Raw genomic sequence first — 17,734 nt, forward strand, 5'->3', positions numbered from 1 at the left:
CTACCGCTCAGTCTGCTAAGCATCCGCCTTCAGTTAAGGTCACAATCCCAGGGTCCTGGGATCAAGCCCTCCCATTGTGTGTGTGTGTGGGGGGGGGTCCCCTGCTCAGCAGAGAGTCTGCTTCTCCCTCTGCTCCTCCCCTGCTCCCTCTATTAAAAAAAAAAAGTATCTTAAGGGGGGTAAAAAGCAAACAAATTGAAAGCCAAGAACCTCCACCTAGAAAACCTTAGAATTTAGCAAATGCTGCAGGGATCCCGTCCCCAATCTTTTTTTTTTAAAGATTTTATTTATTTATTTGAGAGAGAGACAGTGAGAGCATGAGCGAGGAGAAGGTCAGAGGGAGAAGCAGACTCCCCATGGAGCTGGGAGCCCGATGCGGGACTCGATCCCAGGACTCCGGGATCATGATCTGAGCCGAAGGCAGTCGTCCAACCAACTGAGCCACCCAGGCGTCCTCCCGTCCCCAATCTTTCCCGCAGCAGAGGACATCTAGTTCTTAAACCCCTCTGTTTGATTGTATCTTCCCTCCCCTCCCCCTTCAGGGACTCGCACAAGGTCTCCTATCACTTCTCTTCTCATCGCGCTGACTCTACGGTGCTTCTGACGGTAAGACCGCACCATTATTTTATGTAGCATCAAGAAAAAAGGGAAATCTTCCCATCAGACTGACTATGCTCCCTTGCCACTAGCATTTTCATTTTTTTTTCTTGTGAGATCTCTTTGAGCTTTACTGAGATAGAGGTTTGATCATACAGTATTCCTGTGCATACAAGGGGAAGAGAAAAAAACAAAGGTGTCACTAAACTTCTCCGAGTGGGACTCTCCTGAATCATTTTTGATCAAAGTCATTGTTTTGGTGTTCTTCCACAGAATCGTCCTCTCGGCTAATAAGGGAGCTGAAGAATGTCCACTGTCTTGGGCACAGGGGTTCCTCCCAGGTTGCTGGCCCCTTTCCGCAAGTTCTGATATGCATTCGGGGGAGGGGTAATGACCAGCCTAGGATTGTGACCGACTCAGAGAAGTTACAGCGGGAAACTGGTGTTACAACTGGGCAAGAGGGGGCTTCCCAGTCTCCTTCCAAGGCTCAGTCTCCCCTTCCTCTCACCAGCTCCTTCGTGCTACCCCCCACCCAATGCCCCTCTCCTTCAAAAGAGCTTTCTCTAGAAGCTCTCCTGGAGGGCATATTACAAAAGAAGGCTGGGCCCTACCCCCAGACTCAGATTAGAGGCCTGGGTGGGGCTAGAAATTTGCATTTCCAACAAGTTCCTAGTGCTTCTAGTCTTGGGACCATTCTTTTGAGAACCACGAGAAGATCTCATTAGCCTCCAACCCCTACACAAATTCCACTTTTGAGCTCTAGGCCCCAATTTCCAACTCTTCCAGGGTAAGAACTGTGAACTGGTCAACTCAACACGTCCCAAACTTTGTCCACGACCCTGACCTCCCAGCTGGCCCTTCTTCCGCAGGGAAAATTCTTTCTAGGTTTCCCTGCCCCCAACAGCAGCGTAAAATTAAAACCTAAGGGTCAGTCTCAATCCAGCCACTCTTCTCTTTATACTGAATCCACTTCCAAAAGTTTCTCCAGCCTAACCTCTCCTTTTACCCCTCCTGCCCCTGCTGGCTTGGATGCCCCCAGCAGCGTGCTTACGTGGATCTGTTAAATGAACTATGAAAATCACTTCCTGACCGGACCCCCTGCCCCTAGGCAGTAGGCTCTCCTACTTCGCCCATCTTTCCCCCGAATCATCTTGCCAGAATTCCCTCGCCAAAAGGAGATGGGATTAATCCCCTGCTCTAAAATCCCTTCAGTGGCTTCCGGTAGCTGAGCAGGAGCAGCACAAGCAAAATGGACTTAAGGGCTCTCATACGCCAGCCACCGAGCAGAAGACTTGACACGCAGGTCTCAGTTTGATTTCTGCACTCTGCAAGGACATTCCAGTGGCACAAACCATTTATCAGCCCCCTTAATCCCATTTCCTTGACAGGGAAATTAAGGCCCAGAGAAACTAAGTAACTTGACCAAGTTGACCAAGGAAGGAATTGTTAAATTGGGGTTCTAAGCCAGGTGAGACCATCCCTGAACACTATACTCCTTCACAAAGCCCAGGAAGCCCTGTGATATCCAGCCTCGTGCTGCCTTCCCTGTCTGTCCTCTGTCACGGAGGCCCACCTCCCTGAGCCCTCCCTGGGCCCCACTCCTCCCATGTCTTTCTGCCAGGCGTGTTCACCTGTCACTCCTGCTTGCACAGCCTTCCAGATACCATCCCTGCCCTGACTGGGCTGTCTCACCTGACCTGCACCCTGGCCGTGTCTCTGCAAAGAGGAACCGTGATTTGTTTTTCCTCTCAGTGCCCCAGTGCCCTGCACACCACACAGCATCCGCAGGGTTCTGGACTCTTTAAAGATTTTTTTTTTTTTAATTTGACAGAGATCACAAGTAGGCAGAGAGGCAGGCAGAGAGGAAGGGAAGCGGGCTCCCCGCAGAGCAGAGAGCCTGGATGGATGCTGGGCTCCATCCCAGGACACTGGGATCATGATCTCAGCTGAAGGCAGAGGCTTAACCCACTGAACCACCCAGGTGCCCCGGTTCTGGACTTTTTGTGTACAGATGAGGAAACAGAGACCAGAGGACCCAATCCCTGCCCAAGGTCAGCTGGCTGGTCCTGGGGGCTGGGGACAGCAACCCGCTCCTGACTCCCACTCACTGCTACCTCTGTCTCTGCAGCCCCTTTAGCTTGTGTCCCATGCGATCCCCACCTTCATTCTCCAGGACAAAAGGCCTGGAGGCGGTCCAAGCCAGGATAACCCATCAATCATCTCCCTGCCCCCTTCCTGGGGGAGTTTCCTTCTAAACCTGCATCTGGGCCCCCAGCGAACAGAAGTGGAGCCTGCCAGAGCTTCTTTCTTGCTTTCCTCATCTTAAGTCACAGACCCAGGAGCTGCTCCAAGGGCCTCAAGTGACCTGCTAAGTTGGCCACATGCCCTGGGGATGTAGGAAAGGGTACAGGGTGGCTTCACCTTTCCCACAGCTATGTATCCATCAATGGCTTCCACTCCGCCTAGGACAAAGTCCAAGCCCAGCACGCCCCATGTCCCCCACCCTCCAGATCTTCCCTCGGCCTCCCTCTCACCAGACACCCTGGCCCTCTTTCTGGTCCTGAGACCAGTTGCTGTTTCCTCTGCCTCCAGGGCTGGCCCCAGGACTCTTCACGAGCGTTGTCTTACCATGACGGTCATCTCCTCAGCAGGGCCCTTCCAATCCCCTGTCTAAATCAGACCCTTTCTGCCCACTCGCTCTGGTCTCATCACTGGTCCTACTCGTGCCCAGCACTTGTCTCGAGGGTGTCATGACGAATCTTTATGAGCTATCATGTTGACTGACCTTCCCCCACCCCCCCAGCTGGCAACCCCCCAGGCTCGGGGCCCTGCTCTGCCCCCAGCTCCCAGCACAGTGGCTGGGACTCCGTCAACAGTCAACACAGAACTGAGTAACTACTTGACGAGCTCAAATATAAGGCATTTCCCCTTACATGTTGGCATGTCTCCCCACCAACAAACACTGTCCTTTAGAAAAGAAACTCTTTATTATCCGAGCCTTTGTGACATCTAACAGAGGGGCTGTGACCATCACTTTAGACTGACCCACCATCAGGACGGCCCCACGGCCCCAAGGAGACCTCAACCAGTGCCAATCATCCATCCCACTGAATCAGTAACAAGGGAATAAAGAAATGTCACCCAAATGTGGTTCTTCCTAGGAACAGAACCTCACGGTTGCAAATGCTGAGTGCCAAAAGCCGTCAGGGCACCCAAAACGTCATGGAAATCAGGACTGTAAAATCGACACACAAAAAAGCAGCTGTCCTAATGGTCTGGGAACCAGACCAAGCTCAAAGTTAAATTTTCAGGGACAGAAGCCCCTATCTGCTCATAAAATTTCAAGTAAGCAAGACGGAAGGAAAGACAGTGTGCTCTAAAAAACTGGGTTAAATGACCCAAGAAGTCCCTAGAAAAGGCAAAGGCACTTTAGTCAAAGGTCCGTGTGAGAAGTTTGGCCTCTGCCTTCGGCTCAGGTCATAATCCCAGAGTCCTTGGATGGAGCCCCGCATTGGGCTCTCTGCTCGGCAGGGAGCCTGCTTCCTCCTCTCTCTGACTGCCTCTCTGCCTACTTATGATCTCTGTCTGGTAAATAAATAAACAAAATCTTTAAAAAAAAAAGTTTGATAAACGCTGCTTCACGAAATGTGAGAAGGAAAAGTTTTCGGAAAAAAACAGTGTTTTACAAAATGTGATTCTCAATACACGAGTAGAACTAAAATTAACACATTGTTTTAAGTAGACCTTGGCCTAGTTTATCCAGATCCCTGCAAGTTCGTGCATGCAAATTGGCCAGACTTCTCTGGTTCGTCCTCACTGGGAAAGGGGGGATCACTGCGGGGATCACCTTCTATGCATGGAGAACTTTCTAGGCACCAGGCACTGCTGGAGGATGTGGGGTTCAGCAAAAATCAAAGTAAATACACCCCTATTCCTGCCCGGGAGGGGTGCGCCCTATGCCAAATGAGCGGAGGAAGGGGAGCAGACTTCCCGGAGGAAATGCCAATTAACTGGACACCTAAGGGACGAAGTAGGGGCTAGTGGTTGGGGGAGGCAGAATAGAAGGACAAATACGTGTGACGCGTATAAACCGATGACGTGCATAAACCGATGACGTGCAACCAGTTCCGGGAATAGAGCAGTCAGGCTGGCCCACAGCCTGCAAGGGCAAGTGGTCGGGGCTGAGGCAACCGGGTCAGCGTGGGGCAATCCCAGAGGACATCCTCAGTCACGTCCTGGAGCTGCCACTCACCCACAAGCAAGACAGCACAGTGCCATGTTCACAGGTGTGTTCAGAACCGTCTCCCTAGCAGCACTAAAAAAAAAGCAGACTGGGAAGGGCTGAGCCTGGCAGCCGGGAAACCGGACTAGAAATTACCGTGGTCAGTGGTCAGTGGCTGCCTGGAATGGACCGGGGCAAATGGAGAGAAGCATCCAGGCAGGGGACACGAAGGAAGGAGGCTCCACTGGCCGCGGCAGCTGGGACGTTAGTTTGGGATGGAGGGCAGGGAGCAGAGTTAAGGGTAAGACCCACGGGGCACCTGGGTGACTCAGTGGGTTAAGCCTCTGCCTTCGGCTCAGGTCATGATCCCAGGGTCCTGGGATCGAGCCCCATATGGGGCTCTCTGCTCCGAAGGGAGCTGTTTTCCCCTCCCTCTCTGCCTGCCTCTCTGCCTACTTGAGATCTTTCTCTCAGTCAAACGAACAAATAAAATCTTTAAAAATTTTTAAAAAAAGGTAAAACCCACTTCTGGCCTGCATGCTGGGGAAGGGGCAACGACTGGAACACAAGAACACCTGAGCAGAGACACAGCTTCTGTTTAGGACTCGTTGCATCTGGGGGGCTTCTGGGACACCCAAGTGGAGATTTCTCTAGGTGCCAAAGGCACTGGAGCACGACAGGGAGGCTGATGTATGAGCTTTGGAAGTGGGACTCATCTAACTCCCGAGGCAACTGGAACATGGGGCAGGATGTACTGGGCACACATGGTGGGTCAAGAAGGGAGATGAGGAAGGTAATGAGGGCTGGAGGCTGAAGCGTCAGGGGATGGGGATGCTGTTTTGTTTTCTTCATTTTAGACCGGAGATACTACAGGTATTTAAATGCAGATGGCAGGAAGAGACTAAAAATGAGAAGATAAAAGAGAGGAGAGGGTAGGAGGGTCCCTAGGAAGTGGGGAGGAGGTGAGAGCCCCGGTGGGAGACCTCTCCCAGCCTTCGCCAGCAGCATCTATAACCAGGCAATCAGTGACAGAAGGCACCACAGACGCAGGGGAGAGTGGGCAGGTCCGGTGGCATCTTCTAATTTCTCAAGGTTTGGGGATCCAGCTTGGAAAAGTCCCCCAGGAGACTCCCCCAAAGGCCACCTCATTACCTTGGCACTCGTCACAGAGGTTTTCCTTACTGTGAGGTCAGTATCATCATCCAGCGAGGGGCCATGTCTCAGGGGCACACTCCCATTGCCCAAATTCCAAAACCTGATGTATAAGCCCAGGGATGCACATTCAAGTACAGGGAGGAACTGGTGTGCTTAACCAGCAAGTTCACTCCAAGCAGAAGACCTACAGGGGAACTAGATCCGGATCAGAAAGATGTTAATCATGACATCAGTCCATTCCCAGGCTGACTCCTAGGAGTGGAGTGGTGCCTTGGCCAAAGTCTGCCTTCTTTTTTTCTGTGCCTCTGGGGCTAATCAATCCTCTTTGATGAGCACATTTTTTTTCTTTAGATATGCTAGTAAATTCAATCCGGCTGACAATTCTCTCCTTTGCCAGGGAGCCTCGGTGTCCCTTCAGGAAGCTGCCTTCTTTTGTGGCTAAGTTCATCTGTTCAGGGTGTCATCATCACATCCCAGCACTGACCACAAACGCCCTTCTGGCAGAGAATGGGGCAGACCAGGCACTACCCCGTTGACTCCAAGCCCCCTGAGGGCAGAGGGCTATGCCCACCCTCCCCCACTCACGCAGGGGAGTGCAAACTGTTTCCATAAAGGGCCAGACAGTAAAATGTTCTAGGTTTTGGAGCCGGAAGGACTCCATGGAAACTACTCAATCCAGAGGTTGCCCCACCAAAGCCCCCAGACTCTATGTAAATGAACAGGTGGGGCCGCGTCCTAATCCAACTTGACTAACAAAAGCAGGCTTCAGCCTGGAGGCTGTGCTGAGCCCGCCTCTCCGGGCCCTGCCCACTCCTGCCTGAGTGCCGGCACCCAGCACAGCACCTGAGCCCTCAGTAAATCCTTACAGAAACGCCTGGTGGGCTCCGTCGGCGGAGCTTGCGACTAGTGAGTGACCTTGGGGCTGTAGGTTCAAACCCCACTTTGGGTGTAAAGATTAATTACTTTAAAATAAAATCTAAAGAAAAAAGAACAAAGGGCAGGAAGGAAAGAAAAGAAATAGGCACCTGAGAATTTTTTCCTTAAGTCTACCATGACATCCTTGTTTCTATAAACTTCTTCCCATATGGGGATAAGCACTAAGGGACTGGAGTGTTCTAAGGAGGGAGGTGGAAAATGAGCTAGCATTAGCCTGAGAGCTTCCAAGCATCCACATAAATTCGTGAATGGATCATTCCGTGATGGAAGGCCCTCAGTCCAAGTGATCAGACTTTTTTTTTTTTTTAGTGGCCTGAATATCCTCCTTAAATGGGGTAGGTACTTAGGGGACCATAAACTGGCTTGGAGCCCAAGGCCAGGCCTACAGATTCACGTGCTCTAAACATCAGACTGCAGTGTCTCGAGGCCAGGTGCCATGTCTCTTTCTCCTGCTTCCAGCCCGTACCTCACTCAGAGCACGCACACAGTTCCCACTTGTCCCTGAGGTCATTCAATAGGTCCTGTTGTCCTCTCCATGTTCCCAGATTTTCTATAGCCATCACATCCCAAAACAACAAAGCCGAAATCAATGTTAGACTAAAACCAAAGAGTTAATAAAAATCACCTGAAGAGGCCATCAGCTTTACAGGGTACTTCTTCCCTGTTCTAGACAGAAACCTCTTCCTGCTTTAGAAGACCCAGGACTTGGGACAAAGAAAGGAGGCAAGAGCAGTTCAGTCCTGACAGTACTAAATGCTGTTGTTTGTCCTCTGATTTCTAGGAAAAAGATCACTATCCTCTTCGTGGAACAAATAATTAAGACTATTTACAAATCCTTCCTATGTGGGCTCTTGACATTCTCACCACCCAGGCCTCTGCTGAGGCTACACCCGCCTCTACGTTCAGAAAATGTGATCCAGAACCCCTTCCACTCATTTAAGAGCAATACGGAGTGAAGAAAACAGGATTGTCTCCTTAAAAAAAGCAATTTTTCAACTGACCTCAAAGAATCCCAAATAATGGCCATCTTACTGAGACCACCTCCTGAAGGGGGAAGAAAATGTAAATATCTGCTTGTCAAATATCCAGTGATACTGACTGGCTATCAGACCGGAGGTTTTCAACCCTGACGGAGGCAGGAGACTCAGAATGACCACATAGCGCTTTTCCAATAGAATTTCCAGGGCCTCCTCCCAGACTCAAGGGTCTGAAGCTGGCAGGGACGGGGATGCGTTCATTCACAGCGCTGGAGGCGAGCACAGCACCTGACGTAACACACTCAGTAAATATTTGCTGAAAGCACTGTGGGTCACAGCTCCTTCTGGGGAACGTACGAGGAACCAGAGTCTGGGGCTTTAGGAAAACATACTTTTTATTGCTTTACTCTTTTGCAATGGTTGAACTTTTACCATATTTTTTTGAGGGTTCATTGAAAAACTATTACCTATAGTTAAAATAATTTAAATCCTAAATCAAAATAATTACAATAGATGTCATTACAAAAGCCAGCTCGGTAAGATAAATTGTAGGTCTGTTGTCTTAGGAGTATGTCCTAAGTGGTATCGCAAAAGTGAAAATAATACTTGGAAGCGTTTATTTCACACTTACAAGCTGCTGGGCAAGAGTCAAAGTGCTTTGTACATACTGATTCACTTCTTTTAACATCTCTACGGGAGGAAGGAAAGACCATATCTCACCTGAGGAGGACAGGAGCCCAAGGAGAAACTGAGGCAGCAGGCCCAGGGGCATTCAGCGTGAGTAATGGACAGAGCGGTCTGACCCAGGGACCCAGGCGGAGAGTCTACATCCCAACGTCTCCACTAATAGGTAGAACTGGAAATGTGACCCATCCCAAAGGGCCTCCACTGATTTAATAAATACATCATCACAAGAAATTTCAACAAATAGTTGAATGAATAAACGGCCAAGTCATCCCAGGAAAGCTCAACCTGACTCTTTCAAAAGTGAAATGGGGATGTGGGGGAGGGAGGACACCCTCCTCAGGACAGCCAGGCGGGACCAGGGGGGCAGGACAGGTGCCCCCTGGGTTTTGTCCAGTCGGTTACGAATTCCATCCCAGTGAAATGGAATCAGCTCACCTCAGTTACGTGCACAAGGAGGGCTTTTGTCTACTCTATCCACAGCACCTAGGACAAGGGCTGGCGCTTAGTAGGTGCTCAAGGGAAAGTTAACGAATGAAAGGCGTGAGTGCTCTACCCATGACCGGCTGCTTTAAGAGTCTGCCTACCTCGCAGAGGCTGTTCCTCTGGGCTAACCCCTGTGCCGTGAACTTGGCAATAGCTCTGTGAGGGTGGACCCATCAGTAGCCCCCGTTTCCCTTGGGATGACTTTACAGAGAGCACCCACCAGGGATCCTGCACACGTTCACAGGAATAAATCACTCATGGACCCTCTGAGAGAGACAGCCACCCTCCTGGCCATCAGAACGTGAATCAGCTGATAACACCTGTGCACATAAAAAGCCCTCAAAGACGGGCCACGGTGGGATCAGACAGGGTGAGAGGGTTTCCCTTGCTCTGGTGGCCAGACTCTCCCAATTAAGAAAATCGTGTCTCGGGACGCCTGGGTGGCTCAGTTGGTTGGACGACTGCCTTCGGCTCAGGTCATGATCCTGGAGTCCCGGGATCGAGTCCCACATCGGGGTCCCGGCTCCGTGGGAGTCTGCTTCTCTCTCTGACCTTCTCCTTGCTCATGCTCTCTCTCACTGTCTCTCTCTCAAATAAATAAATTTTTAAAAAAAATCGTGTCTCACTTGTGCAATTAAAAAAGATCAAAACAGGGGTGCCTGGGAGGCTCAGTCGGTTAAGGTAGGGGCTCTCGATTTCCGCTCAGGTCGTGATCTCTGGCTCCCAAGGTAGAGCCCCGGGTCGAGCTCTGTGCTCAGCAGGGAATCTGCTTGAGATTCTCCCTCTCCCTCTGGCCCTCCCCCCTGCTTTCTCTCTTTTAAAACAAAACAAAACAAAACAAAGAAAGAAAGAAAGAAAGGAAAGGATCAAAAACAAAATGAGGAACTCTTCTATTAGGGGTCTGGAATGGCAGGGCCAAGAACACAGTCTTCGCCCCCAAAATCAGCTTTTTAGGGACACGCCCTCGACAGCTGTTCCCCCTACCACTGAGAGATGCTCGCACAGTGAGACGCTAGTGTGGATGTCCTTTGGGTTTTCTGGGGTGCCACAGGGGCATGTCTGCCGTCTGCATGACAGTCCTGGGGTTGAGAGTCTTGCCTGGAATCCCGAAGGGGAAACTTAGAGGCGGGGGGGAGACCCTATGGAACCCCTGCTGTCACGGTGCCCGGCCGGACCCGGCAGCTGGAGGGCACCCCCTACCCCCCCGTTTCCCGTCGCCCCCGCCGGCAGGGCATCCCTGCCCCTCCCGCCTGGCCCTGCCCCACCATCACGCACCTTGGATGGTCCTCTTGAAGAAGGCCTTGCAGGCCTCGCAGGACGCCACGCCGTAGTGGTAGCCGGAGGCGATGTCCCCGCACACGAGGCACAGGCGCTTGGGGATGGCATTGAGCATGTACTCGCACTTGATGGCCGAGTCCTCCATGAGGCCGCCCGCACAGTCCTCGTAGCTCTTGCGACACGGGGTGCTGCCCAGCCCTGCGCCTGTGAACATGGGCGGCGAGTCCAGACCATTGGCGTGGGCGCCCAGGGCCAGGCCGAAGCCGCCGCTGGCGTCGGACGAGCCGCTGGGGCTGTGGTGGCTGAGGGCGTCGATGCCTGAGGACGGGCTGGACGGCTCCGTCTTGATGAAGGAGCCGCAGCTGGAGCCCAGGTGCCGGTCGTCCGCAGACATTCTGTTCAGCAGCCTGGGGACACACAGAGCACGGGAAAGTCAGCTCAGCCGAGGGTGCGGTGGGTGTGACACCTGCCCCAGGAATTAGCTTGGGGCTCCGGGCACCTAGTGGGCGGGGTGGCTGGGAGGGGCTCCATGCTCAGGCCTTGGGGAGATAAAAATGCTGGCCCAGAAGGTCAACTGGTCAGGACACTGCGCGGCCCAGAGCAAGATTCTGGCTTTACCCCCCAGAACCTTCTGACTCCACAGAGGAAACTTCGATCAGTCAACCTCAGGCACCCCGGCTCTCTGTACACTGCTGGCCTCAGGGGGACTTAGAGCGGTCACAATTCACACAAAATAGTTGGCCGACCTCCCTACACGACAAGACCCCATGATGGCTACAGGTGAAAGTCCGGGTGTGCGGCCGCGGGACCAGACACCTCGGTGCGGTGACCTGATAACCCATCTCACCCAGCCTCACTGGGGCTTCTAATAAGCCCAGCTGGGAGCTTTCCCCATGGGCCACCATCCCTGAGACTGGGACTGGAGATGCCTAGCAAGGCGCCTGGCCAGGGCAAGAGGTAGGGCTGGTGACAAAGGCGGCCCCTTGGGGTTTACCTCTAGCCTGGGGCCGTGTGGAAGGTGGCTCCAGGCCCCTCCCTCCTGTCCCTGGTCCTAGTCCTTCAGCAGGCTGGCCTCCCCACCCCACCGGGCCCCAGAGACAAGGTCTCCAAGAAGCGGCATGAGCTCCCTGCATCCGCAGCGGCTTCTTAACCCTACAATTCAAGCTCTCAGCATCCCTGCCTCACCCCCAGAGTCAAGGGAGCATTACCACCACGACAGGATCACTGCGAAGGGTCAAATGTCTCCCAAAATAAAAGTCCCTCCTCCCACGCCCGGTGGGTGAGAAGATGGGCAAGGTGCAACTCTCCCACGGGGTCGGGGTCGGGAGACTAGGGGAGAAGCCTTTCTCCAAAAGGGCAAGAAAAGCTCACAGCAGGGTGATGAAGGTGGGCGTTTAGGGAAACCCAGCTGCGGCCCCATAGTCAAGACTTCCGCGGCCAGCCAGAATCTGGAGTCAGGAGGCTGACTCGGGGTCCATGGGTCCCTGACCTGGCCTGGCTATGTGGAGGTAAGGAGGAGCCCAAGGCTTATGCCCAAGGAGCAGGTGAAAGGAAAGTTCCTGGAGAAGGAAAAGGGCCTACCGGTCAGCAGTACAGCCCCATGAATGGAAAGAGGGCTCTGGCTGGGAGGGAGGGTCTCAGCCCTGCTGGGTCCCCTGGGTAGCAGCCACAGTCCTACCTCCAATAATACTCAGAGGGAGCCCCTGTTTCCTGAGCAGTCCCTGGAGGAAAGGACTGGTCAGCACCCAGGGAAGGGCTGCTTTGCCCACTCCTCCCCCATACCGCCCCCCGCCCCGAAAAGCCCACCCCTACCAAATGCAATCTCATGATGGGGAGGGGCCCTCGCCATCCCTTAAGCCACTAATGATTTCCTGGTTAGCCCACGTCCCCAGGGCTTGTCCCATCCATCTACATTTGAACATGCCCAGAGACAGGGAACTTACTGCCCACAGGCGGTTCTAATCAGACCCTGGGAACTGCAGATGCAAAGATAAGAGATAGGTATAAGGCTCCCACTCTCAAGTTTATCTACTGGAATGTAGTGTTTGAAGGTACAAGCTCTCAGGCGTCTTCTGTTCCAAACCAAATGTTCCCAAGTCCTCTGAGACGCCTCTCATGCAAGCCCCGTGTTTCCCTCACATCAGTGGGGGGCGCCCCAGCCAGGGGTCTCCTCTGGGTCCTTTTACAGCTCTGGGTGGTGCCCTGTCATCTTCCTGGGTTCCACATGGCCTCCTGCCTCCCCCCCCATCTACCGGCAGGTCCCTGGTATGTCCACAGGAAAAGCCATCAGCCTGGCAGGGCGTAATCCAGACAGAAAATCTGCCTGAGTAGGCACAAGTGCACTTCTGGGGGACCTCCCCGCAGCACCCCTACACAGGGCAATCAGGGAGAGCTGACCAGGGGCCCCTTCATCTGTAATTCCCTGCTGCTCATTGCTTTAGGCTCTGCAGGTCACAGGAACACTCCAGGCCCCCTGTGACAAGCCCTACTGGGGAGACAGCTCCCAGACCCCAGCCCTCCATCCCCACCTCTCCCCCAAACTGGACAGAACTCAAGATTCCAGGAGATACACCTGATGTAAGCACTGATTGTAGCAACTACAGTAGTCTCCCCTCCTCCCCCACAACACTACGTCACAATACCTACGTCGTTCACCCCACGTGGCCTCCTGACATAGGCCTTCTATCATCTCATCTTCAGAGACTCCAGGGCCGAAGGAAGCAAACATGACCCAGGCCTCCGAGTTGCATGGAAATCCAGCCACTAATTTATTGCCTGCATCCCAGCTGTGCGCGTTGGGGGGGGGTGCAGAGGATCTCATTCTTGCAGACTTCTCTTTCCTGTGACCATTATTTTGACACCCCCCCACCCCGGATTGTCTTTTCTAGGGAGAGTCAACGTCTATTTCAGACACCTACTATGTGCCAAGTGCTGGCCAGAAAACGGTCATAACAAGCACAGCCCACAATCTCAGGAAGCTCGTTCTCTCTCAGGAAGGGCAGACACTAAACACACACAAGTGTGCAGAGCACCAGAAAGTGTGTGCAGAACACCAGAAAGGGCCAGGGGGCCTACCAGGCTCATAGGGGCTCCCCTGCCGTGCCTCACTGGTCTTGCTGCATTCTCTGGCTCATTCATTTGTATTTGTGGACTGAAGACCTTCCTCCAGAGGGCACAGCTGCTTTTCTGTGTTGAAAGTTCCTTCCAGACTCTTCTGCCTGTTTTTTCAAGCTCTGGAGCTACAGGTCTGGCCCTCTGCTCTGCGGGAAGCCTGCTTCTCCCTCTCCTACTCCCCCTGCTTGTGTTCCCTCTCTCTCTGTGTCTCTCTCTGTCAAATAAATAAATAAAATCTTAAAAAAAAAAAAAAGCGAGCATATGTCTTGGAAATGCAATGAGGAGGGAGTGGCGGCAGATCACGGTGGTCACAAGGTCAGAGGAAGTCAGATGGGGCAAGTGTCCACTGCAGTGAGCAGTCAGGGGGCTGGGGACTTCACTAAGGGAGTGTCAAGGCATGGTGGGGATGGAAGCCACATTGCTGTGGCTGGAGGAGACAGTACTTGGAAGAAGTTCGGCCGCAAAGGGTAGAGAAGGGTGTGAGCGTGGGGTTCCTCCTGGTACACCTTCAGGCGGTACCATCCACTTTAACTTGGGGGATTTGGGAGGCAGAGAAGGAATGTTTTGTTGTCATGTCAGTAACTGTTGGTCTCTGATGAGGACGGCTGTGGTAAGAATGGAGGGAACTTGGGGGCGCCTGGCTGGCTCAGTTGGTGGAGCATGCAGCTCTTGATCTTGGGGTTGTAAGTTCAAGCCCCACGCCAGGGTTAGAGGTTACTTAAAAAAAAAAAATTAAAGACAACAAAAAAAGAAAAAGAATGGAAGGAATTTAAGGCATTTAAATATTATGGAATCAGGGTGCCTGGGTGGCTCAGTGGGTTAAGCCTCTGCCTTCAGCTCAGGTCATGATCTCAGGGTCCTGGGATGGAGCCCTGCATCGGGCTCTCTGCTCAGTGGGGAGGGAGCCTGCTTCTCCCTCTCTTTCTGCCTGCCTCTCTGCCTACTTGTGATCTCTCTCTGTGAAATAAATAAATAAAATCTTTTAAAAAAAATTTTTTAAAAATAAAATAAAAATTATGGAACCCACACTTTGCAGTGTGCCCTGGGCGATCCTGATTCTACCCACTGACCCAGTATAATTACCGATCCCCCCCCTTCTTTCCCCAAAGTAGACAATGAATGATACGGTGCCTCTACCTTCAGTGCTAATGGTAAACACCAAATCAAGGTGGAGAGAGAGAAAATACAAAAGGTAAAAAATGTTAGCTTTTCCCAAATTCTAGTCTACTCTTTTTTTTCTTCTTTAAGATTTTATTTATTTGACGGAGAGAGAGAGATCACAAGTAGGCAGAGAAGCAGGCAGAGAGAGTTCGGGGAAGCAGGCTCCCCGCTGAGCAGAGAGCCCGATACGGGGCTCGATCCCAGGACCCCAAGATCATGACCTGAGCCGAAGGCAGAGGCTTAACCCACTGAGCCACCCAGGTGCCCCTCTAGTCTACTTTTGACCAGAGTTCGATGGGGTGCTTGTTGAACAGGTGGCTGCCCTGGCCTGACCCCACCTCCATCATAACCTGAACCTGCCGCCTGCGAGTGGGGTCCAAAAGTCTGCATTTTCCCGTGAGTTTGCTTTAGCAGCCCGGGTGTGACTCTTCAGGGCATCAAGTTTGCAAAGTGTGGGAATGATGTGCCGGAGGGTTGACGGGAATCCGGAACATAGGAAGAGAAAGGAGCGGAAGCATAAGAGAGGGAGGGAGGTATGTAGGTGGCAGAGGGGAGAGCTGAGACCCCCTCCCCTTCCCGCCCCCTCCACTCAGTGCACGAAGCCAGAGGCACAGGGAGTGAAGGCTGCGGGCAGGAAGTCCAGGCAAAGGAAGGAAGCTTGCAACAGGAGCGGTGGCGGGAGGAGAGAGCAGAAATGGGGGCATACAGGCCTTACCAGGCCCCTTAGTTCACTCTGCGGGGGCAGCAACGCAGGGGAGCCCTGTCTCCTCCAGCAGCTTATATCTGGGTTCCTCAGCCTCAGCCCTCCTGACGCCTGGGGCAGGGTAGCTCTTTGCAGCGGGCCGGTCCTGGGTGCGCTGGGTGGGGGGGGGGGCACATTTCAGGGCATCCCTGGCCTCCACCTTCTAGAGGCTGGTAGCAGCCCCCTCCCTGCCCCCAGAGAGGACAACCCAAACCTCCAGACATGGCTGAATGTTCCCTGGGGGAAAATCCGCCCGAGACAGGCATCACTGACAGAGATGTATGAGGGAAGAGGGAGAGCCGGGGGTCCGGGAGCAGAGGGTTGGGCCAATGAATGGTGCAAGTCTTGGACATAGGGGGTCAGAGCAGAAAGGGTAGAAGTGGGAGGAAATGGTGGGGGGGAAGGGCCAGGAGCACGCGGTTTCTGGGGGTGTAGGCTGAGTTAAAGCCAAGGAAGGAGTGAGAAAGCTGGGGAGTTGGAGGTGGGATCAGGGAAGATGTCAGAGGTGGGGCCTGGATGCAGAGGCCCAGGAGGATGGAGGGGAAGGGCGGTGGGGGGAGCAGATGGCGTGCAGGATGGAGTGCGGGCGCAGCCTTGGGATGAGGGGAGGTGGCTGACACTCCACTCTGGGGAGGAGGGCGTCACATCGAGTCCATCATCTGTGGCTGGCTGGGACCCAGTTACCAACTGGGTCGATGACTATTGACTTTTTGGGAGGGGACAGAGGCCCCAGAGAAGCAGGCTTTGGAAGAGCAGTGGCCAGTGGTCAGAGGCCCTGGAGGCATCCCTGCCCCTGCGATCCATGGGTAACAGGAACACGGCCAGAGCCGCCCTGGCCTTGATTTCACCAGCATCTGATTAGGCCTGGCCTCCCTCCCGCCCCAGTCAGCTCTCTGCCGCCAGCCCTCTTAGCGCTCGGTGTGGAGACCTGTGCCCCCGAGTGGCCTGGCCTCCAGGGGTGCCTGAGCTCACCGCAGGGCGGGGGGGATCCCTGCTGGACAACAAAGTGGGTTGAAGATTTTCCTCTAAGACCAACAGAATCTTAGAGATTCTGAATGAAACTCAACGTGTTGAGCTATTTGCCACACACGTGTGGAGGAGGAGAAATTCCAGGGTCCCGGCGAGAGACAACTATAATCTTTTAAGCTGGACTCCCAGGGATCCGGCCCCTAACGATGGCTGCTGGTGGCCAGGCAGTGGGAGGGAAGCTTCTGGAGGAACAGAAGCTCTTGGAGGGAAGGGGTCTGGACTGGCCTGATTAGCCCTGGGCCTGGCCTGCTTTCCTCTGTCGGGTGGAGCCCACCCCACCACACAAGGCAAGCCAGGTGGCACGCAGAGGGGCTGCCCTCCCATCCCTGCCTTGGCTCTGCGCGGGGGGCCTGCATGGAAGAACAGGAGCGGCTCTGTCACTGAGGGATTATAAGCCTGAGCTCTGACAGCAGATAACCCAGTTCTGCCACATGCTAGCTGCTGACTTTGAGCTCTCTCTCTCTTGGCCTCAGAGTGCCCATCTGTAAAATGGGCACCATCACAGCACCTCCTTCCTACGGCTGTTCTGCGTGAGCATAAACGATTGGAGGCAAAGCGTGTAGCCCAAGCTGGTGCCGCGTGGGCACTGGGTGGACGCTGCCAGCTCTTGGGATCCTCCCAGGAAGCCCCTTCTAGAAAACTCAGCCTCTGGCCACCTGTGGTTAAACCCAGCAAAGCTCTTCCCTCAGCCAAGTCCCAAGACAGAGACCCGAGGCTATTTCCATAAGGGACTTGCCATTTACCAGGAGGGAGAGTGGTTCGTTAGGCAAATGAAGAGGATAAATAAGCCTGAAACGGGAATCCACTATACAGAAGAAAAATGGTTTCTGAACACTTGAGAGACTCTTATGTACATTTCCATAATTAATTCGTTAACCGGGGGCCACCAAGCTATTCATTATAACAGACCCTCAGACCCTCCAGCAAGGCTTTATTTGTGATGAACCAGCCCTTTAAGGAATCTGAAAGCAGCACAGCTAAACTTCCTTTAGAAAGAATGCAGGGGAGCCTTTAACGGGGGATAGGATGGGGAGGACCGAGTGGCTGAATAGCCCTCCCAGCTTCCTGCTAGAATACGGATTCGGGATGGATTCGGGATTCGTGGGCGCTTACTAAATGGAAGGGAGGGAGGGAGGAAGGGAGAGGAAGGAGGGAGGGAGGAAAGAAGGAGGGAAGGAAGGAAGATAAGAAGGAAGGAAGGGAGGGAGGGAGGGAGGGAGGAGGGAGAAGGATGGAAGGGTGAGGTGACCAATGGTGAGAAGTGTAAGGAACAAGGACTATAATTAACTATAATTAATCCCATGCTGTACATATGCGGTCCGACATATTTTTTGTTAAACTCACATATTTCTT

The 17,734-nt window shown here is 53.3% G+C and overlaps 1 protein-coding gene across 2 annotated transcripts in view; it reads right to left on the reverse strand.

Moving 5' to 3' along the window:
* The window catches only part of ESRRB (estrogen related receptor beta), a 169,543-nt gene that overhangs the window by 46,715 nt on the left and 105,094 nt on the right, over positions 1–17,734 (reverse strand). For both annotated transcript variants that reach the window (XM_047738659.1, XM_047738658.1), the window contains exon 2: positions 10,333–10,742. In XM_047738659.1, coding sequence (XP_047594615.1) covers positions 10,333–10,742 — 410 coding nt within the window. The remainder of the gene's footprint in view (positions 1–10,332; positions 10,743–17,734) is intronic.

The sequence above is a fragment of the Lutra lutra genome, chromosome 7, assembly GCF_902655055.1.
Source record: "Lutra lutra chromosome 7, mLutLut1.2, whole genome shotgun sequence".
Classification (NCBI taxonomy): domain Eukaryota; kingdom Metazoa; phylum Chordata; class Mammalia; order Carnivora; family Mustelidae; genus Lutra; species Lutra lutra.